Consider the following 23,797-nt stretch of genomic DNA (forward strand, 5'->3'; position numbering starts at 1 on the left):
ATACACACGCTGCTATATGATCAATCCAGCTGATCCGTCTGTATATGTTGGTCCTCTGGCTCGACTACAACAAATAACTGTTTGTTACACATACTTTATGCAGAGAAAAACAGATCAACCTGCAGGCAGCATTAGAGAAGAAAAAGACATTAAGATGCCTGGTGCAGGAATGTATACAATTAATTGATTATTGAATGTCAGACAGAGCTTTGTAGAACCAAAACATACAGTACAAAGTCTCTTTGAATAAACTGCTTCAGTTCACAAATTATGCATTCAGAACTCTCAAAGCAGTCAAGTAAAACCAGCTCCAACTAGACCACAGCTATACATTTAAAACACTCATTTAAAAGTCTGAGTCAAAAATTACAGCAATCAGCACTGGATTCTAAATGTGTGAACAAAATGCTTGTAGAGACATTAATATTTTGAGTTTTAGTTTATCATTTAAGCGGAAAAGATTTGGTCAAGCGGTACAACTAAATCAATTAGGGCAAGCTAGCCCGTCACTGCTACAGATTGAGAGAACAAATACATTGGCTTAAATTAGAACCCAATAAACGTTACAGTCGAGAAAGAAAGGCATTAAAAGAAAGAGAAAAAAAAGGTTTCATATATTTTTGCCTTAACGGTTGCATACAAAATGGACGTATATTAGTGCCCGTCCCTGTTTTATTACCTGCTGGCACATCTATATCTTATAACTTGTATTAGGTCTACAACTTTCATGTACTGATGGCGTACAATTGATTATTCCTGACACGTAAACAAATACATAGTATGTAAGTACCAATTACTTTCTCTTTGAAAGGTTGTTTTGATGGGAAGCTGAAGGTTGGCTATTTGAGTGAACAGGAAGTGAACCACTGAAGCACAGTGGCAAGGAATTGATTCTTCTCATGCTGGGCCAGAAAGCTTGTGAATAAAACATGGCTAAAAGTAGAACCACTATATTTTAACTTTATAGGGCATATCCCACGCAAGGCTCATGAATATCATACGGGCAATACATCTAGATCAATTGGTCAGGTGGACAGAAATAGTCTTTATTCCTGATGAATACAAGTGACAGTGAGTTTCACAGATCCAGGAAGAAGAGACACCAAGGTCAGGCACCATGGACACAAGGTCCTCTCTCCCTGCCCCAAAACAAATGCAGGGCCTGGGGTGGGATGGGGGCAGCAGCAAGAGACTGGCGGTGCTATAGTGATGACCTGCATATGGCCTGCTTCTCTATGGTCACCTGTGGAGCCTGCTCCATTTCAACCCGATATCTATCACTTTAAGGTGATCGATAAAGACCTCTTCCCTTGTTCCGGACTGGAGGGAATGACCTCCTGATCTCACTGACTGATTTCCTCCAGATCCATACAGCCTGCTTAGCTAGGCGTAGCTGCCCTCTGGACTGAAACCTCAATTTTCAGGCTCAAAGGTCAATTTGACTGCTGAGTCCCATTACCAACACTCATAAATCTTCAACACGTGTTCTTTCATGCCTCACAAGGTGCGTTTACATTTACAAGACAGACTGTATGTGATAATACCGCCTTTGTTGCAGTAAATTCAATTTTTTTTAATTTATCATTTCCTATAAATAGGAATGTGGTCAATCAGTTTGACAAAAGGTCTGGAAACAAAATCATTACAAAAACGAATATTGTTTCAGTGGGATGTAAGTATATATTTGGGGCTGATGTTTGGAGAGCAAAACTTTTGAGATTCTAATCATGGGCTTGCTTCTCCTCAACTATAAAGGATGCTACAACCCGAACAAATTTTCTTTTTTTGCTTTCAATTATGTAGACATTTCAAGACGGTCTGTATTCCACATCTGACACCAAAAGAATAGAGTACACCATTAAAAAAAAGCACTTGTACTCTTTTTAAAATGGCAAACTCAGTTCCCGCCCACACCAGTCTTGCCGCTTTCAGCCTTATCAAAAACAGCTGGGAATTACTCTGCCTATCTCTTCCTGTCTGTTTTAGAGAAGGCTTTGTAAAGAAGAAGAATGGAGGGATAGAATAGATCCCCCTTATTTAGAATGCAGTTTAAAAAGGTATTGAAAAGGGAGAGATCAAGGAGTGAGTGGCTGTGGATCAGAGGAACATTCATCATATGTGTTGCGCTCATTAACATGACATGCATTATATGACACGTGAACACAGCAGTAGGCTCAATTAAGAGCCAATGCTCCCTCTTATATCAACCTCCCAGCCATACTGTTCCAGCTTCTAATAGATTGCCCACTGGGGATTCATACATCAGTCCTCATTGTAGACTCTATGAGTCACGCTATGCAAAGAAGTGCAATGCTTTACGCTGGCAATGCAATCAGCTAGAGCAGTGCCTGAGAGCAATGATGGGGGCAAACACAGGTACCTGCAGTGTAATCTTTTATAATTTAGTGCAGTGCATTGTTTAGTACAGAGGAAATTACGTTGTGTGGTGTACTGTGTGGTTCAATGGAAATTACGTTGTGTGGTGTACTGTGTGGTACAATGGAAATTAGGTTGCATAGTCTGGTGACATGCTCAGCATCTGATTGAGATCAGACTACTTCTATCTGTTGTTAGAAGAGCATGTCTGGCTGGGTTCAAGATACATGCTCGGCTTTTTATACATTTGCATCTGGCAATATGTTTTGTAAACTGCTCTCCATCTATTTCACCTGCCTAGCTGAAAACATGGGAACTAAGGTTCCAGGAGAGGAGAAAGAAAACATAAATTACAAAATAAAAAATGCCATTGAGTGTTGCTGATGGATGACTGTATAATGTGAAAGAGGTAGTGGCTGGAGAAGGCCACAGTGATGTATTGATGATACCATTCGGAGAGAACACGAATACAAACTGCTCCATTCATTTCTCCTGATCTCCATGCTGTTTGAATGTGCTGTGTGAGTAAGCACAGTTTAATGTTGAGGAAAGCCGTCTCAGAAAGACAGATGAATGGCGATACGTTGTATGCCCTGTCCTTTCGCTTTCTCCATCACCACAGCGTGGGTAATGATGATGACGAGTCCGGCCAGGATAGGAGCGTAATGCCTCAGCAAGGTAAAAGATAATGGACCAGCATCCCGCTGTGCTGCTGAAGAACTAGCTCAGCCTCCAATTACTGCCTTTAAGATCAATCTTCAGCTGAACCGAAAGAGTCTCAGCCACCCCCCCCCCCCCATTAGGGAGTGGAGAGTGACGATGGAGAGGAGGATGGGGGGGTGAATTCCTCCAAACTGTTAATATATGAATGTATGTTAGTCTGGAGTAAATATAGGAAATGTGAAGTGAATGAGGGGGGAGGGAAGAAGGTAAGGCAGAACAGGGAAAAGAGAGCCTTCGATGTGCAAGTTTTGTAAGGCATTTCTCCGCGCTCTCTTCATAGATACTTCTAAATTCCCCCATTTAAAAGCATTGTCCTTTCCAAATAATTGCAGCATTTGCAGAAATCCTGCTTCACAGTTTGAAATGAGCGACAAACCTTTGAGTAGAGCTGGGAGCAGTGTGCAGGTGTCCCTGCTACAATGCTCGGGAGAAAGCTGCATGCTTCAAAGAAGAAAAAAGAGAGCTCATGATGGCTGATCTTTCAGTATTGAGCAATTTTTTTGCAATACATTAGAGGAAGGGCATTCAGAGAATTCAGAGAATGATGTAAATGGGTTTAAGAGAGACTGAGGTATGCCATAAATGTGATCCAACCCTGAATAAGCTTACCATTATTAATAAGCATTATCTTTATTAAATGATAACCTTTGATGCATGGTCAGGATCTGTTTAAGGGATTGTCTCTGGCCGAAACTCAATTAGCTTCAGAATCATGGAAAAGACAGTCTAGCCTATTAGCCTAATTAGTCCTAATTACAGATGAAAGCCTCTTCTTAAGCAACGTGATGGTACAGTTGTGTCAACAGATGCCTTCAGCATGCTCTCTGAAGACTTCTTAACTCGATTATAGAGATTAGAGCCCCCCTGCTTCTATTCTCTCTATTTCTTTCCATCTCTGTTATTGCTCGGATTTCATGTCACCCATCATTGATAATAATACTATTTTTCTTTTCCCTGGGCTCCTCTCCAAAACCTCTAAAGCCCCAAATAGAAGGGATCAACAGCTGGAAGACATTGTTGTGTCATTGATTCAGATCTCTGACCTGTCTGCAGTCCTGTCCTACCAAAGAGAAACACAGTAACAGTCAGTCAATCAAGTACATTTCATAAAGTTGTCGCAAAGTGTCAAAGTGCTTACACAGACACCTACACAACCCCAAAGAGCAAGCAATAAGATGTTGCAGCAAAGTCACTGTCCTGTGTTCTCCCATTGGCAGGGGAAAAGTAGGGCCATTTCAAGACCTGCTTTTAATTAATCTTTCCCATCATCTGTGTGAGGAAGGGAAAAGAGAGGTGAAGGGCTGGGAGGGTTATCTATATGGCCCTTTCAGGCCAGAGTGATCCCAAGTAATCTAATTCAGCCTACCATGCTGGTGTGCCTCTTCTTGCACTGAAGCATGTAGTTTGCTGAAACTCAAATCTGTATGTGAATGTGAGTGTGTGAGTGAAGGTATAAGGCTAGGCTCACACAATGTTAGTCTATTTTGTGTTCTTGGGGGTTTTGCTGTTAAGAACGTGGGAAGACTCAGTGCCATGTACTGAAGAAGTTGGAGGAAAGAGAGCGAGAGTCAATTCATTACCCAGAGAAACAGAATCACAGGAATGCGAATGTGTATTTCTAAGGTCATAAGTGGCTTAATGAAAAGCTTCCTGAATACTAAATCAAGGCAGGATGACTAAACATCAGAGGTTAAACAATCTCTACACACATGTAATCTGTTCCAATATATTTGGAAACACCATTCATCTTTTCATGTCTCTCACCATAATGACTGTCCATAATTGATTTAGCCAGAATTAGCTAATTATTCTAATTGTAGGTTAACTATGATGGATCTTTGCAACCTAAGGCATACCTTTATAATCTGACTTATAATCAAATCATAAATCCTTACTGCAATTCAAAATGCATAATGAAATTATTATAATACTAGGAACTATTAAAATGATGGATTATGCAATGCAATGCTTCTACATAGGTGTGATTTATCTCTATGGTATCTAGTATGTTGCCTTTCTGGATCTAAATGTTTAGAAAGCCATGACAAATGAGGAGAGATGTTCTGTGGAGCTACATAGAATAGCTTTGGTTAATCCAAAATTCAGAGCAGCTTATCTGTATAGCAGCCTAAAAGAGACACACACCTCCAGGCCTAGCTTCAGGCTGAAAAGAGCCTTTGTGCTCCACACAGGGCCGGCTGAGGCCCACATGCAACCACTTCTCTGTCATGTCCAAACACAGACTCCAAAGTCAAAACTACTGTACAGGTCTGCTATATGAGTAGTTATATCTGAAATCAAAAAATCAGGAAATATACATTAAGCGACATAACATTTTACAACCTACAATTTACATTTATATTTTGTTACAAACTGTGAAACCCAGGGAACTCTGAAAGAATGTGTTGCTCTTTGGAACCCTGGCAAAACCCATGCGCTCTGTGTTGCATGAGTCATAGTGACGGTCACCGACTGACCGGCACCACTTACCATGGCCAGGGGCACAATGCCCCCCAGGTCCTTCTGTGCCAGCCGTATCTCTGTCTCCGCCTCCTGCACCGTGGCACGGCTGCCCGGGTACTCCACCTGCCACGTGATCCAGCGGCTGCCCAGCGGGCCAAGAAAACTGTCCACCTCTAGATCCACCTGGAGGACCTTCTGGACACCTCCTTCAGACCTGCAACACAATGCATCCATTCAGTACAGGAATGTTCGCTTAACACTTTGAGGGAAGCCAACTGGATTTGAGAAAGCTTGTTGGAGAAAACATATGAAAAAGTATTTTCTTGAATTGGAGCCGACCTCAACCTGCCTGCGCCCAAATATCCTCGCTTTGAATGGGATTAAGCTGAACATACTGAACATGGGGACACAGAGAAATAACTTGGTATATGGCTTAACTGCTTGATCTCATTCCACAACCATATCACCCACCTTCAGTCTCAGGTTGAATCCAGAGTTAGTTGCAGGTTTTGCTACAAGGCATACTTCAAAGTAAAATTCAGAATTAGTTCTTGTTTCGCAAAACAAGGCATCCAGCACACATGTTGTCAAGTACACCCTTGTAAATGTAGCCATTCCGCCAATCCTTGAATATGACGATTAAGTCTATAGGCTTGCAGCAAAAAAGGGTCCACAATGAATTCTATGTAATTTACCAGTGTCATCTGATTTGTCACCAGAGCCTTCTTTACTGGCCCTCGCTACATATTTATACACCACCAGTCTCACAGGTTGCAACTTATTTCCAAGTCTGTTTTAAGTAAATGACCCCTCTACCTGGCCCATTCCTTAACATACAACTTCAATAGCAACCTCACTTTGGTCACTCCTAAAGCCCAGACTTCCTTTGGTTGTCATGTGTCTAACAGAAATAAACCTTTTAAGGGGTGTTCTTTGTTGATTTATATGTAAATAAAAAGTATGTTTGGAAGCCAAGGCAACGTTTGTTCATGTATATGTCCAAATGTTTAGGAAACTACCTAGTTAATAACTGCATGTTGAATCAATAAACGCGGGTCAGAAGTGAGCTGAACTTGAGCAAGCTTGTTCAGTGTGATAACAAATGTTGGTCACAGTCACATTTTACCAAGCATTTCCAATATATGTTTGTCGTTTGGATTTTTGCACCAGTTAATATGATATACTAAGTCTCACACATCAATCTTCTTAGTGATTCACTGTCAGTGTAGGAAACAGAAGAAAAAGGAATCATATATCCCCTTTATTGGGACATTATTGAAGTTGATTCAAAATTCAACTGCATGGCAGCAAGTCACGAGAGGATCGCGCCTTTACCCAGCAAAATGTCATAGAGGTTGATGGAACTATCTATTATAGCTTCTTTTTTTTTTTTTTTTTACAGTGAGGTCAATTGCATAGCCTGGTAATCTGGTCTCATGTCCCTAAAACTGGTAGAGCACAACAGTTGCATCAGCACCATCGCGGTGATGTGGGTTTAATTCCCACATTGAGACCAACATGAAAACCTAGGTGCTGCCTCGAAGAGGCTACTTAAAATACGATAGCAATGATAGCAAAGTATTTCTCACAGATGTCCATTCTCCACTGCTATGTAGGCCAGTTCCTCTGTACAGTAATGAATGAAATGGCAGCTCAGAGGGAAGCTCAGCACAACGCCGCTCCCTTTGCTTTAGACATAAAGGTTTGGGGTTTTACCGCTGCCCTTGTTTGCAGCAGTATTTTGAATATATTGCCTTATTATGCAAGAAGGATATATGGTGGGGCTGAATTATTCCAGACAAATGGAGAGCGTTGATAATCTAATTTCCTGGTAAGTCTCTAGTGCTCAGAGTTTAAATATAGCCAAAAGGCAGCAAAGGTCAGCTTTACACAAGAGCAGCAGGAGATGGGAAATGGCACTAGATCTGCTAACCATGTCTGGCGTGTCAAAAGGTAGGGTTCTGGGCCAGTACATTTAATGCTCTGTCTTCAAAAGCCCCCTGGCACTAAAACACATCTCCTTCGTTTGAGGTTGTACAAGAATGAAAGAAAACACATTACTGCACATGGCACAAATTGCATCCTACAGTCCAAAACAGAACAAAAATGAGTTATTTTCTCTGCTGCTTTCGAAGACCAGCTATCAATTTAAACTTTTTTACTGTTTTGGTGAACAAAGAACACCACAAGCAAAACTTCACACATAGACATCTTAACAAATGTTTTCTTTTCTAAATTATGAGTCAGACTCTGAAAACAGGAAAACAATGAATAACAGACCATGCGTTTTATTTGCTGAACTTATTTTTTGTATGGCTCAAACTCACTCGCCATTCTTGTGTTTATTTTCTCCCCGAAAGAATGAGTGATTTGTTGCATCTTAGCGCACAACAATCCAATTTCTCTGAGAAACAGTAGTGTTTACAAATATCTCAAATGACAACCAAATCACTTCTGTCACATTCCATAACAGAATAGCAATGAGTGTGCGGAGAGGTAGACTATGGTGGTCTGTCAGAGCATAGACATGGCAGAAAGGCGCCTTAACTCTCCCGTCCACAGTCCCTCGAAGAAATCTGATGCCAATTTGGAATGCCCAATGAAATCCCTAAGGTCATCAATCAAAAAACGATGACAGATGAGAGTTTAAAAACTTTGGTTTTGTCACTGGACTGCACTTTGTGCTGTGTCACTGGAATCCTGAAATGACTCGTCATGTGGGATGTCAGTGCAGACATGATCCTCTGGTAAACAGCACATCCCAGATACAGTAGGATATACTATAAGTATGTTATACAGGATACAGTAGGATATACAAGATACAGTAGGATATACAAGATACAGTAGGATATACAAGATACAACAAGATATACAGGACACAGTAGGATATACAGGACACAGTAGGATATACAGGACACAGTAGGATATACAGGACACAGTAGGATATACAGGATACAGTAGGATATACAGGATACAGTAGGATATACAGGATACAGCAGGATATACAAGATACAGTAGGATATGCAGGATATGCAGGATACAATAGGATATATAGGATACAGTAGGATATACAGGATACAATAGGATATATAGGATACAGTAGGATATACAGGATACAGCAGGATATACTGTACAGGATACAGTAGGATATACTGTACAGGATACAGTAGGATATACAGGATACAGTCAAACTAATACAATTGTCTGAGGTGCAACTGTGAATCATAATACTGAAAGAATTTCATAAATTCTCTCTTCTCCCTGAAAATTCTTCTACAGAGGAATAGAGTTTAATTTCAGGTTTTTAATTTAGATACATAAATGTTTACCCTCTCTACAATATGGTGGTATTTGTTTAATAATTACTGTGAAAATGAAAAATTGGATGAGGTAAAAAATATATATATCTTCATAGAATATAGTGAGACACAATAAGAGTCACTTTTTTTGCTCAACCATAACATGCAGACATTCTACTAAACTAGCAATAAAAGCCATCTGAAAAATAAGATTGCAATAAAAAGAGAAGAATTGAATTAGGAAGAATGTACAAAGCAAATATTGGATAGGGAGAGTAGAAGGCTTACATAGGAAGAAAGAGGAAAACATAATACACACATTACATGAGTACATTTATTAACAATTGATCTACCACATACTGTAGTTGGCTGCAGACAATCCCAGTAAAAGAAAACTACACCATAGTTACTAACACTCACTGTACAACTGAATAGGAACAGATGCTGTATAGTTAAGTGTACGTGTGAGTGTACGCAATAACTGGTATTTTGTGTTAACATTCAACAGCTGTCAAAATCCAATGCATTTAAAGTAAATCTATGAATAATAACAAAAAAATGAATTATAACTATGCTAATGTAGAGTATGTACAAGTGTATTAAACATGTTTGGATTGGAAATGTGTTTTTTGCTATTGTCAGAGGAAGGACCTAATACTAGTCACTGACCCAAGCCACAGACCGTGTCAGTACTATTGCATGGCATGGATCGTCTGTCGTACAAGTATTGGTCTGAGGCGCTTCACCCTTGGGGACCTCAAATGTTTTTCAAATGTTTTTCATCTTCTAAAAATAATAGCTGTCTCCGATCACCATTTTTGTTGGGGGGTGGTACTGTATCTAAGTTCGCTATGAAAATGTGTGGTACTTTATGGACAGACCAATACAGAGGAAGTAAATAAAACCGCCCCATTTTTATTTGTTCTTCCCAGATTATGTTGAGGAGAACTAGTGTTTTTATGACACAAATGTATCATTGCTAACATTAGTAAGTGGTACATTATGTAGTTGTGCTGCGGTGAAAAGCTCCTTTTAAATAAGGCTCCCGAATGTTAACTATATGCATTGTTCCACCTTTTTGCATTTGGTTTAGTACCATATGCAAACGTTATTTAGATATTTCTATCTGTATGTTTGGAAAGATGCTCTACCCACTAAGCTATCTGAAACCTTAGCATTTGAACTGAACCTTTAGTCTACACCTGTTATTAAGAAGACGTACAAATACAATTTGATTTAATTTCTCAAAATCGAGTAAGAATGTCTTGATACTTATTGAACATACAAATGTAAATAGATATATGTATGTCAGTGCCAAGCCGTGGTTGAGTGGTTGCACTCTCCGCTGGAGACCAAGGTTCAATGCCCATGTCCACTCTCAACTTGTCGGTCTCAAAGCATTGAGGAAAAAAAAAGGTTAAAAAAAGGGTAAATAAAAACAGAGAAACTTAACCTCCTTTGGCCAATAAACCATTAGTTGTCACAGGTAGTCAATGCAGCAGAGAAAAGGTTGAACATAGTTGTATACTGTATATTCTATTCATCATCAAATGATGGCTTGCTTAAAGACTGTGAAATTCCAATGTTACAGTGTTAAGTGCAGGCTCTGTTGATAGGTCAAATGTATGACCAAATCCAATCAAAGTTAATTCATTTGCAAAGTAACATGTAAGTGGTACAGTGAAGTGCTTACCACCAAGCTCTCCTCAACAGAAATGTACACCACCTCCTCCCAGCCCCTGGTGCTTGTCCCTCAGACTTCCAGGAAGAACTCTAACTTAGTTAACTAACTTTGTCACATAATAAAAACACGTTAAGACAATACTCAGCCATTTTGATTGGGAAAAGTAGGTAATACTAAATCTACTAATATCTGACATACTGTACAACAAAATGTGATGCAAGATCACACACAGCAAGAAGTATTTCTTATATGGTCTGAAGCTAAATTCTGTGACACCATCACAATTTAATTCAAACACATTCAACGGCAAACAAATGCCTATCTAGGTAAGTGCAAGCTAGTTAGTCTGTTTTTATGCCCCAAGAAGTCTAAAGAAATAAAGATTTAAATGTCACTGAGAATAAACTGACAAAAAACAAATCCTTCCTGAGGTAAATCATTTCTTGTAGTTGTCTTTATAAGGACATAATTGAAACTGGCTCCATTGTCCTATTATCAGAGCCAATACTTCACTATGACACTCTCATTTAATCTCCGGGAGATGTGATAGCTGCTTCTGTGTCCTCTCCCTAACAATGCTCGGGATTACGCCGCTACAGACACATCATCAAAAGTCTGTGTGTCTGTGTGGAAGTGGAATGGCTGACATTTCAAGTGTCAATATCTCTATTACTAGATCCACAGCAGGAGACCGAACACTTCCACCCCTCTAATGGTTCTGGTACATTAAAACAACAGCTCTACCTCCCCTTCATCGCACTATTCTGGCTCCATTTTCCATGAACGTGTGTGAATCATACCTAAGAAACTGGACATGAAAAAGCCTGGACACAAACACGCACAGCACCACACACTTGGCAAGAGATGGGGGACATGAGTGAACCAGTTTGATATGTGGTGATGGACATATCCTGCAGACAGCCTGTAGAAGAGATTCACTAAACAACACACTTCCCTGCAGGGAGGGTTTACAGGGAGGGTGGCCTCTGTGACGAAAAAATAAAATAAAATCACATTTAGGGCTCCAGTGGTTCTTACGAACAGCACCCGGAATGTCTGCTGTTCCCATGCTCCTCAGTGTGGAACAGTGATATTCCAGCCCACAGTGATATTCGCGCGCACACACACAGTATCTTATTTTTTCTGAGAGGAGGGATGCCGAGTAACCTGTCGTATTCAATCGGGAATCAATAGTTCATAAATATCCCTTTGCTTTACTGAAGTTATTTTAGGATTATGGGAATAATATTGAAAACAAAAAACTACTGAGACTAATGTGGGCAGACTGAAACTCACATAAAACAATTTAGCAACAGCGATGGTTTCTCGGCACCCAAAGGTATGTACGCAATTACACAGAACATTGTAATTTGTGAATGTCATTGTCACTATCTGGCATGCCCCTGTCGCACAGGAAATAGAACACCAGCTGGTTGACAGAGTGCCCGGCGTTCTCTACGCACTTGATGTTATTCTCTCAATGGAGCATCCAAGTCCTACGCCGCAGGAAGTCAGAAGATACCATTGATCCCAGGAAACATCGTCACGACCATCTCCAAATCAGCATGCATCTGACTCACCGGTGCTGTGGCCTTCCGAGTTATTTCCACCGCGATGGGTGGCAAGAATGGCTAGGGGAAGCAGAGTCAGGGCACCGTGCTGACTACAGTAGCTATGTTGGTCCGTGGTACTTCAAACGTGTTAGCACGTTGCTTGTAGAATTGAAATCTATTCAAACAGACTAATTAAGACATGAAGGAACTGCTCCCCCAATAGTTTGTACTGCATAAAACATAAATCATTAGGTTCTCCACACACCACACCAAAATATAATCCCATTCCATTACCTTTACATTTTGTCTTGTTATAATAAAGCAAGCTTTGCTTTATACTCATATACTTGATTAAGTGAGCTGTTTTGTTTTGGTTATAACAACTGATGGTGGGAATGGAAGAGTCCCCCAAATACATATAGAGGTATATTCCTGTTGTTGAAGAGACTTGTAAATTTTGGTGTCCGAATGAAATATTTTCAAAACACAACAAGTAATGTTCATATACATGTTTGGTTATCTAACGATGCTCAACATTAAGTGGCTATTTTGAATGAAATGACATGATGATAATCATATACCAGGATATGACATCACAGAGACAACTGAGAGACCCTGTAGTTAATTAATATGAAATGTTAGCAAGTTTCTTTTAAATGTTTGATAAGTTTACATTTCCACTCCCTTTCAGATTTCACCGCAAAAGTTGCATCATTCAGTGCATCTGCAAAAAAACAATAAAAAAATTATCTAAAAACCACTTGATGTCAATGTATACTTTTCACATGGGTGCACAAGAAGTGGCCTGTAAAACATGTTTCAAAAAGAATGCAGTACAAAGAATATAACCATTTGGAGACACCAGAAATTTCCGGTAACACCATATGACTAAACAGTTAAACTGAACGATACCAATGTGTTTCTAAAGTTATTCAGCAGAATGCCTCAGACACCTCATCCAGGAATCGTTTGGGAAGAGCACCTGGAAAAGATTCAAGAGCCAGAGTCCCGGGAACGGAAATGGCGAGTTCCCATCCTTGGAGTGAAGTAGCTCCAGGACGAGCAGCTTCGGCGGTTTTCAAGAGTCCTTGAGGGAGAGAACATGGAGAGTTTTGCATACAGAGAGCTCAGACCCCGATCAGGAACACCTGCCGAAATCTGAATACTTCTTCCTCTCAGAAGAATTGATCGTCCAGTTTGGGCAGTTGGCTTGGAAAATGAGATCATCCATATCCACATCTCACTATCAAATGGGGCCTCTTTTACTGGGAGGCTAGGAGAAGGGGGGGGTAAAGGACTGAAGGATTCATCATGATACTGGGACAAGGTACTATACCTTGCTCACAACCATGCTTTAGGAAGACACCTGGCCAGAGATAAAACAGAGTGACTACTGGGCAGGCTCTACTACTGCAGAATCACCCAGGATGTCCCATCTGATGAAGGAACATTGCAGCCTCTACAAGATGAAGCAGATCTATCACCCACAAATGGATGTGGTACCTTGTGGAAGGAACGGCCCCCGGTGAAGCACCCCTGTGGTGAATTGCTGACATCCCAACTAAAAAAGTACTTGGAGAAGGTAGTCCTGCAACATCAATGAGTTCGACATCCCCAGGACAGGCTACCTTTCTCCATCACCACATGGGAAAAAGGTACACCAGAGACCACACAGGATTCCAGAGGCATTCTGGGAAATGGCCCCCCCAGAAAAAAGGTCAGAGATGCTGAGGATGGGATTAATAGGCCCTTCAACAAATGGGTGGTCAATGTGCTACCGTCATCGTCATGGTCCTATGATGGGTCTATCAGGTTCTGTAATGACTTCCACAGCCTCAATGCCATTTCCCGGTCTGACACCTACCCAATGCTTTATCGTCTAATTAAGCCCCAGGTGGAAAAGCCGTGGTTGAGAAGTCACAGGTCAGGAAAAGCCCATGGCAACGTGGACACACACTCCTGGCCCTCAAGGCCACCTGGTCGTTCTTGGGGGGAGACGTGTGAGAGCTTATTGGCCAGCAAGAGCAACATGAACAAACAGCGCCCTCTCCTGCGAGGTGGCAACAAGGGTACTCATAATGAACCACTTGCCCTTCGCCTGCTAATGGATCTTCATATCAGTCAGAATTATCTGAAGTATTGTCATACTAGTTGATAGACTGGCTTAATGGTTGTCTCCCAAGTACAGGCTGCAGGCAGTCGTCAATTTTTTGGTTTGATTTTTCTTTGTATCGCCAAGGCTTGTGTCCAGATGGCATTTGTTTTGAATTACCTGCAAAGAGTTATAGTTTTGGATTGTTCTTGGTACTTGTTGTCATCTTCTAGCTTAAGATCCCGTGCTGCTGGGACAGGACTTCCCCATATTCGCCCGGTTGTGGTCACCAAAAAGAAAAAGGTGTAAACAAAAGGAACACAGTGTCCCAATACAACTTGACCCTTCAGTGGTTCTCAACCTTTTTTGGGCCAGCGCCCCCCTATCCATTATCCAGGTCCCTCACCACCCCTATCAAATAATATGTAGGCTAATTGCCCTGAATATTAATGATGATGATGATGATGATTGTTACGATTGTTATGATTATTATTGTTGTTATCATTATTGTTGTTACTATTGTTATTATCAAAAATCATCAAAAAAGCACATCATTGAATGACAAACAACATATTTATTGGTTTCCCAAGGAAACAAACAGCAGCCAATCAGAAAAAGCTAGCAATTTAACATTCAAATCTTAATTAAACAACACCCAATCAAAAATACCAAACAATAATCATTCATATGAATTGTTCCAACGGAAAACAAGCTGGCACTAATCAAGGGGTAAAAGCAAACGATTAACTTTCAAAGGAAATAAGGTAAAAACCTTTGAAAGTTAGTGAGAGCCCGGCGCCTGGTTGTATTGCAGTCATGTCAACAAAGCCACTTGTATTGAATAGTGTTTTAATGTGGGTCTGGATGCTGGGCGCTAAGTTGCTTTCAGGGGAACTCCAACAGCTGAATATGCCTCTTGTAAATGTGTTACCACTGCGTTCACAATGTATCCCTCAGAGAAATGAACATTTAAGAGAAAGAAGTTCTTCCACTGGTAATCCCAAGAAAGAGGGTGTAAACTCCTAAAACATCCTAAAACAAATGCCCCCCAAGGGCACCGCAACGCCCCCCTTTCCAAAATATTGCTTCCAGCGTCCCCTGTTGTCCTCTAAACACCCTGTGGGGGGCGGTACCGCCCCCGTTGAGAAACACTGGTCTAGTCTGTGGTCTGTGAGTGGATAAAAGTGAAACTGTCACAGAGTCCGGCAAAACAACAATATTTTATAATGTTATGTATTGTCACAAAACATTGACCCATATATATTTTACACATAGGCTAAAATCCTGTACAGTGGTTCTTGTTACTGCTCAGATGTATCATGACAAAAGGATTGTGTGCATCCAATCAAGCACATTTTTGTCTAGATAAGTGCCATATTGGCTCAGTTGTGTACATGTACTGTGCAAAAATTCAACAGAGACGTTTCAGAGTGCAGGACTTCCCCTGGAAGAACAGCATGAAATGCCCAGCCCTGGGAGAATGGAGTGGAGGATCTGATGGTTCAGTGTGGAGGGCAGCGGATATATGAAGGCAGATCAGCTTAGTCAATGTGAAGAGTGCAAAGAGTCTGGAGACACAGATGAATAGGTCAAAGAGTCTCTGTGACAAAGAGGAGAGTAGGTCAAAGAGTCTCAGTGACAAAGAGGAGAGTAGGTCAAAGAGTCTCTGTGACAAAGAGGAGAGTAGGTCAAAGAGTCTCTGTGACAAAGAGGAGAGTAGGTCAAAGAGTCTCTGTGACAAAGAGGAGAGTAGGTCAAAGAGTCCCTGTGACACAGTGGAGAGTAGGTCAAAGAGTCTCTGTGACAAACAGGAGAGTAGGTTAAAGAGTCTCTGTGACACAGTGGAGAGTAGGTCAAAGAGTCTCTGTGACAAACAGGAGAGTAGGTCAAAGAGTCTATGTGACAAAGAGGAGAGTAGGTCAAAGAGTTTCTGTGACAAACAGGAGAGTAGTTCAAAGAGTCTCTGTGACACAGTGGAGAGTAGGTCAAAGAGTCTCTGTGACAAACAGGAGAGTAGGTCAAAGAGTCTGTGACAAAGAGGAGAGTAGGTCAAAGAGTCTCTGTGACAAACAGGAGAGTAGTTCAAAGAGTCTCTGTGACACAGTGGAGAGTAGGTCAAAGAGTCTCTGTGACACAGTGGAGAGTAGGTCAAAGAGTCTCTGTGACACAGTGGAGAGTAGGTCAAAGAGTCTCTGTGACACAGTGGAGAGTAGGTCAAAGAGTCTCTGTGACACAGTGGAGAGTAGGTCAAAGAGTCTCTGTGACACAGTGGAGAGTAGGTCAAAGAGTCTCTGTGACACAGTGGAGAGTAGGTTAAAGAGTCTCTGTGACACAGTGGAGAGTAGGTCAAAGAGTTGGGAGTCGGACATGACAAGTGCATAAGGTGAAAATTGACTTGCGCAACAGACCAGAAATCATGTAATATGTTGATTCGTTTTTTTTTTCTCTATCGGAAGGCAAGAAAAGTTGCTAAGACATTTTAGTAGACACATCAGAGAAGACTATGATCAGTCATTTGCAACACAAATACAAGCAAAATAAAATGTAATTGAACAAAACTGTAAGGTGGCTGATAATTGGAGACAGTGGCTGATAATACAGGGTCATATCTTTAGCTATTCTGCTAACCAACTGGCTAAAAATATGAATATTGTCATGAACATTTCTGAAATGCTCTTTATTAACATGCTAGTTAACATTTTTATATTGCTAATAATTACAAAACATGAATGACTTGATGAAATTATTACTTGGTACAAGATGTATTTCATAGCTGTTGGCTATGGCAATAATAGGGGGTTCTACTAGAGCTGTTTTGAAAAGAACCAGTAGCCTAAACATTACAAATGATCATAGGGTGTATGATATGTCAGGCCAATAATCTACAGGATGGTTTTATGGAGATATTTACACGTTCAGTGCTTCCCAATACTGTACTTAACCCATTACTGTAGGAAATTCTGTGCTTTAGTAAGTGATGTGAACACTAAGCTACAAATAATTTGTAACTACTGTAGTTAGTTAATTTATAAAAAAATTGATTGATAGCTATGTATTTTGCTATTAAAAAGCCTCAGTAAGCCATGCGTTCTAAAATTATTTGCTTTCCATTCCTCGTGCTGAAGTTACTAATCAATACTGGTAAGCAGGATAAACATGCCTGCCCATTGAAATTACATGCCTGTCCAACACGTTTGTTCTAGCGCCGGGCCTGATGTTTCCTCTCACAAGCACCACGCATCAATAAAGCAAGCAGATGTCTTTTTTCTACTTTTGCCCTTTTTTTTCAAGTGCAGCTGCAATTAGTTAACCATGAAAAAATAATAGATCAAAGGGAAAGATTCAATTCAACTTACCGCCCTTTTAGTCAAACTACCAGGGACCAGGAGTTTGTGAAGGGGTTGGGGGTGGAAAATAGGACAAGAAGGAGCTACAGATGTAGCCCTAATAGCCAGCAAAGCCCAGATAAAATAAAATCACTAAGCTATGGGGGAATTTTGTTTAACAGCCATGGGGAAGCCTGTCAGAAGTGTATTAGCCAAGGCAGCTCGAGCCATGCAACCAACTCCAGAGGTGAGAGTCTATTGTCAGGGCAGCATGGTGAGATTGGACCCAATCTTGGAGCTGACATGGGAGCAGTGTTTGGACTAGAGGTTGTTCATTCAGAGTGTTTACATCCCTACAACAATCTTCTAACCATTTGCAATCGGATCATGAGTTCGCTCAACCTGCATTGAGATCAACTGCCAGGTAGGCAAGATAGAACTACCCAAATCACATAATGGTAAGTTTGAATAAACATAGGACTTAACACAAGTACTGAAACACAGGTCTATAAAACAAACCCATAATAGAGCATGCAACATATCAACAAGCTTGAAATTTTGGTCAGAAGGAGCAGCGTTTGCTGATTCAACATGCAGTTTTAAGTCAATCATCTGCAATAGGGTTGTGAGTTCGCTCAACAATTTGGTATATAACTGAAATGATTAATGAGCGCAAGAATGAATAAGTAATTTTAATGTTGTGAAATAGTTTGGAAAATGCAAACACATCTAGTAGCTCCGGAAAAAGTACAACACATCTAGTGTGGAATATTATATATTGTTGAGGGGCTTTACAGCAAGAATATACAGTGGAAAAATTAGAGAGTGACAAACAAAGAGAAAGTTAACAGGGAAGGGAGGGAGAGAGAGGAAAAGGGAGCGAGAAATTCCATTGGAGACCTATACCCAGCAGAGCTTCTCAGTTCAGCCCGGCCAGTGAAAAGAAATGCTGTAGTGAAAGGACATCAACTGAAACACTGTCAAATAAAAGGAAGACAAGAATAAAAATAATAGTGATAAATGACAGGGAAAAGTTGCTGGGTATATGCTCCGGGATGTTCATGGTTATGCAGTGAGATATATGGGTTATTGAAGAGGCCACTGGAGAGATAAAAGGTAGCTGGGGTAAAGGAAGAAAAAGCTTCCTACTTGTAAAGAAAAGGCTTACTAGCGAATAGAGTTGGATCATCGTGCTTTATAAAACAGCATTAGAGTAATCAGGCAAAGGCACTCATAGTATCATGCAATCACAGAGGAGGACTTTGGTGTTCACCAGGACATAGATTTAGGGTGGAACGTCCATCCACAGGCATATATTTCGGGTGGAACGGTCGGTATATGCCCCTGGCAATAATTGTGATGAGTCTGAAGGTGTTTCTATCATGGTTTTCAATTTTTTCCACTCCACAATGGGTTAGCACTCAAGATCCCAGATGGGGGAGAACTCAAGATCCGATATGCGGGAGAACGCTGATCTCAATTTGTCCCAGGCTGCTGTGTGTCGTTGCGTGTATGAGTCAGCAAGGCACTGAAAGAAAGTTAAGTGTCTTGGCTGAGATGATGCTAGGCTACAGTCAGGTTGAAGGAAGCACTGAGTGAACAATTCATCTTAAAATCAAAATGTAATATAATGCTGTTGGATTATATTGTTCGGAATGTATACTTTGACTAATGTTTGAGAACCATTTGTTCAAACCTCACGTCTTTGCTTGGTGACTGTGAGAATGCTAACACTATTTGTTTATTGAAACTGCTGCCACATGCAGTGCATGTGAGCATGTCATGCACACAAGCTAGCAGCTGCTCATGCTTAGAGCGACAGGGCAGAGGTATTGATAGGATGGTTAAAAGAATGTGGGTCCCCACCAGGGTTCAGACCAAACCTACACCCTTACAGACTTCAATTTGTCTGTCTGTCAACTAGCTGGTGTTGTTCTCTAACTGATGTATGCTCTGTCCAGTGCTTCATTTGTAAATCAAATGGAACCGGAAACCAGCCCTTGATGGCCGGGTTGGCAGCTTCACTCAGCAAACAAATTTTGCAAAACCAGCACGAATATTAATCTTAAGCAACACTTAATACTATTATCTGCATTTTGGTGGTCCTCAGAAACCCTATATGAGGTTGCATGTGTTGACCCAGACTATATTTATGTAGCTACAACAAACTAGCCTAGGTGAAGTAAATATTTTGAATAGTAACATATTGGTTTAGTCAAACATTATCCTATGCTAATTGTTTCTGTAGTGATGAGGAAACAAGTAGATATAAACTGTACTTCCACTTAGTTGTCAAGCCAAAAATAAACCCCCACAGGCTAAACATGGACATGGCAAAATTACATCCAGGCTACTGATTTCCTGACACAAGCTTTTGGAGTAGGAAGGAGTAGGCCATTACATACACTACCACTCGAATGTTTGGGTCAATTAGAAATGTCTTTCGTTAAAGAATCCTCCATTTTCAGTAACAACAGCCTTGCAGACCTTAGGCGTTCTAGCTGTCAATTTGTTGAGGCAATCTGAAGCGATTTCACCCCATGCTTCACACCTAAAGCTCCTACCACAAGTTGGTGTGACTTGAGGGGTACTTCTTACATACAACAAGGTCAAGCTGCTCCCACAACAGCTCAATACGGTTGAGATCTGGTGACTGTGCTAGACACTCCATTATAGACAGAACACCAGCTGACTACTTCTTCCCTAAATACTCCTTACATAGTTTGAAGCTGTGCTTTGGTTCATTGTCTTGTTGTAGTAGGAAATTGGCTCCCATCAAGCACCATCCACAGGATATGACATGGCATTGCAAAATTGAGTGATAACCTTCCTTTTTCAAGATCCCTTTAACCCTGTACAAATATCCCACTTTACCACCACCAAAGCACCTCAAGACCATCACACTGCATGCACCATGCTTGACAGATGGCGTCAAGTACTCCTCCAGCATCTTTTCATCACTTTCTTGGCAATTTCTCACATGGAATAGCCTTCATGTATCAGGACAAGAACAGACTGATGAGTTTCAGAAGAAAGTTCTTTGTTTCTGGCCATTCTGAGCCTGTAATCGAACCCACAATTGCTGATGCTACAAATACTCAACTAGTCTAAAGAAGACCGGTTGTATTGCTTATTTTACATTTTTCAGCTGTGCTAACATAATTATAAAAGTGGTTTATAATGATCAATTAGCCTTTTATGATAAACTTGGATAAGCACACTCAACAAGCCACTGGAACCCAGGAGGGATGGCTGCTGATAATGAGCCTCTGTATGCCTATGTAGATGTTGTATTAAAATATCTGCCATTTCCAGCAACTGTAGTCATTTACAACATCAACAATGTCTACACTGTATTTCTGATCAATTTGACATAATCTTAATGGCCAGAAAATGTGCTTTTCATTCAAAAACATGGACATTTCAAAGTGACCCCAAACTTTTGAATGTTAGAGTGAGTAAAGAGCAAAATAACCCACTGTATTCTTTCCCTCCAAAAAAGGCCCACCTAAATTGAAATGTTGTGCCAAATAATATCTGACATTGATTTATTAATGGCAGTGGCAGTGCAACGGGTGTCCACAAACCCAATCAAAACTATGCCGTAATGATCCAATCTTAAATGAAATGCACGTAGGTCAACTGATTTATTCTTATAACATTACTTTGAGAGTGCTTAACCACAAATATATGATTCTGACCCAAAGGCCGACCCAAAATCATTTAGGGTCTAGTGACATCCCTGTGTGAGACTACAAAAGGTTTCTTGCCTGTGATGAATTTGTCTATGTGGGAGAGATATCAGATGACTGATTCATTTACTGCATGTAACAATGCTTTTCGGCTTGCTCAATGTCAGACTTGTAAGCATTCAAGAGTCATTTCCACGGTCAACCATTTCTGTCCTTGCAATATAGTTTATGAGTGCGCTACAATGGATTTCTCTCTTCAATAGTCAAGTTCTCAGTTCGCTCTGTGATGCATAACCTAGCTCGCAGGGAATTCTGTGCACGTGTGACATTTGGCGCTAATATAAACCATTATATATAATAGTATTTCAACTTTTGTTGTTGTGTATGTTATGTGGTCTACCACCAGCTGCACTGATTCAAGATATCCTTCCACCAAGTACAATTGTTAGTATGCGTAGATTTCCTTGGTTTCTGCCTGTCTGCCTGAATAGAGACATGTTGAGCATCTGGACTGTGAGGCTCTGGTCACAGGGTGGCACTTCCCCACTAAGTGCTTCTTGACTGAAGTCCATGAGCTGCAGGACCTGACATACACTCGGCAAAGCTGTTGCTATTCACTAATGTCATGAGAGTCAAGCAGGCTTTTAATTCACCACTGCCACCGCCAGCCAACTCTGGCTAAAACATAAGAACAGACCCACCTTAAAAACAAAGGCAAATTGGCCATGTTATTAGGCAGTGAGAAGGAAAGACATGCACAATTGCTTTATGGGTCCTGGGTATGTGGGTGTCTGTGTATGTTCGTGTGAGCGCTAGAGTTAGGGAGACAAAGATGTTGAATCTATATTTGCATTCTCTGAGATATTTCTGAAAATCAAAGCTGGAAGATGAAGCAGTGGCATGCAGGCCAAAGCATCCCTCATGCTGCTATCATTTCCTGTGAGATACTAAACTAATACCCTATGATTTATGGCATGTCTGCTGCCATTCATTTACCCCACTTTGACAGAGCCGTGAAAAAGGTGGAAATATTGAATTGCCACAAAATAGGTCTACCGTAATGCAGGTTGCCTTGGTAATATGAGTGATACAACGCTGCTTGCTGAAATACGTTTCACATATGAGATATTAAAATGACACTGAAGTACAAGAGGAATGGAAGACAATCTGACACCTTTACTGAACATGTACACTACTGACAGTGCCACACGCATTAAGAAAATACACTGATCACTGATGTCCTCTAAAGTTGTGATTCAGTTTTACCACTTTACCCTTCTATTCTCTTAAACATGGAAATACTACAGGATGCCGGGAACAAATCAATCGTTGCTGTTTGATGCAAAGCTTGTAACTCACCTTTTTTATTTTCACATTAATTGATGCTATTGGTTGCCCTTTAGATCTCTATGGATGCTTTAGGACCCTTGACCAATTACAGTCAAGCTATTTATGATATTGAGTACGCTGACAAAATACATCTCTTTTTTCCATACAAGTATATCCTGACAGAGACATTTTAAGCACTGATCAAAAGATATCACATTGCTAATGTCAAGACAAAATGGATGGTCCTTTTTCAAAGGTAAAGCTGTTTCATTCGGTTTGTCCAGAAAAAACAATTAGCAGATTAGCTGATAAGTCATTCATATTATAGCAACACAAGACCAAGAATATTAGGGTGGCAAGACTGGTAACCTATTCGGTAAGGCAAGGCAAAATGAGTTAAGCCACGGAGCAAAGTAAGCAGACAGGAGGTTTTCATTTAGATCCCGCAATTACCTTTTTCTCTGCTGAAAGGTTTGGGAGCTCATTTTCTTGTGTCTAAGGTAGAAACAGTGACTCTGAACATTGAATTATTAGCCTTTACCATCCACTATTTACAACCACTGTAGGGTAGGCTACACAAATTGCGTCTCACTTAATAATGGGTACACACTCTGTAAATGATTCACATGATAAAATATACAATTCATGTCAATTAGTGAAAATTGAAATGGGATGTGTGAATACCTGTTCTAAAATTAAGTCAAATTGTGAACTTATGATGGTATATTCATTCATTTTAAAAAGTATTTTTTTTATTTCCTGAAGTTACCTTATATATTAGGTTTACATCTGAAAGCAACTGAATATATGTCAAAATATACCCCTTAATAAACTGTAAATCAATAAACTAATGAATAAATTTACACCAATGTGTGTCATTATTTGTAGTTACATTAAATCTTTACCAAAGGAACAGGTGTTCAACATTGCTATATTAAATTCCAGGTGTGTATTTTCTCTGAACAAGGGAAGGAGGTGAACGTTTAAATTTCTATTCATCTTATTCTCTTGAAACATGTAAAAAAGATTTGCCAATTAGATTTTAAATAACTTACTGTTATTTCTCTTTTAATATGCATCAGATTCTTTTAAATTAATCATTTATTATTCAGCCTGTTCTAGTGCGGCACACGGAGAAAAGGCTGAGTGGTATTAATTATACAATTATAATGAACTGTGGGCACAAACCAAAGGCTTCTCGCTAGTGTGTATCAAACCCAGAGAGAGGATCACATTTCCTATTAGCCTAACAGCATTCTA

At 40.3% G+C, this 23,797-nt stretch overlaps 1 protein-coding gene across 3 annotated transcripts in view; it reads right to left on the reverse strand.

Annotated features, from left to right (window-relative positions):
* Positions 1–23,797, reverse strand: part of si:dkeyp-14d3.1 (transmembrane protein 132C) — a 170,423-nt gene that overhangs the window by 43,742 nt on the left and 102,884 nt on the right. For 2 of the 3 annotated variants that reach the window (XM_020052672.2, XM_010895713.3), the window contains one exon: positions 5,590–5,776. In XM_020052672.2, the coding sequence (XP_019908231.1) occupies positions 5,590–5,776 (187 nt within the window). Of the gene's footprint in view, positions 1–5,244; positions 5,362–5,589; positions 5,777–23,797 lie in introns of those variants that run through there. The other variant, XM_020052674.2, reaches the window with a different exon arrangement.

This window comes from Esox lucius, chromosome 13 (assembly GCF_011004845.1).
Source record: "Esox lucius isolate fEsoLuc1 chromosome 13, fEsoLuc1.pri, whole genome shotgun sequence".
Taxonomy (NCBI): Eukaryota; Metazoa; Chordata; class Actinopteri; order Esociformes; family Esocidae; genus Esox; species Esox lucius.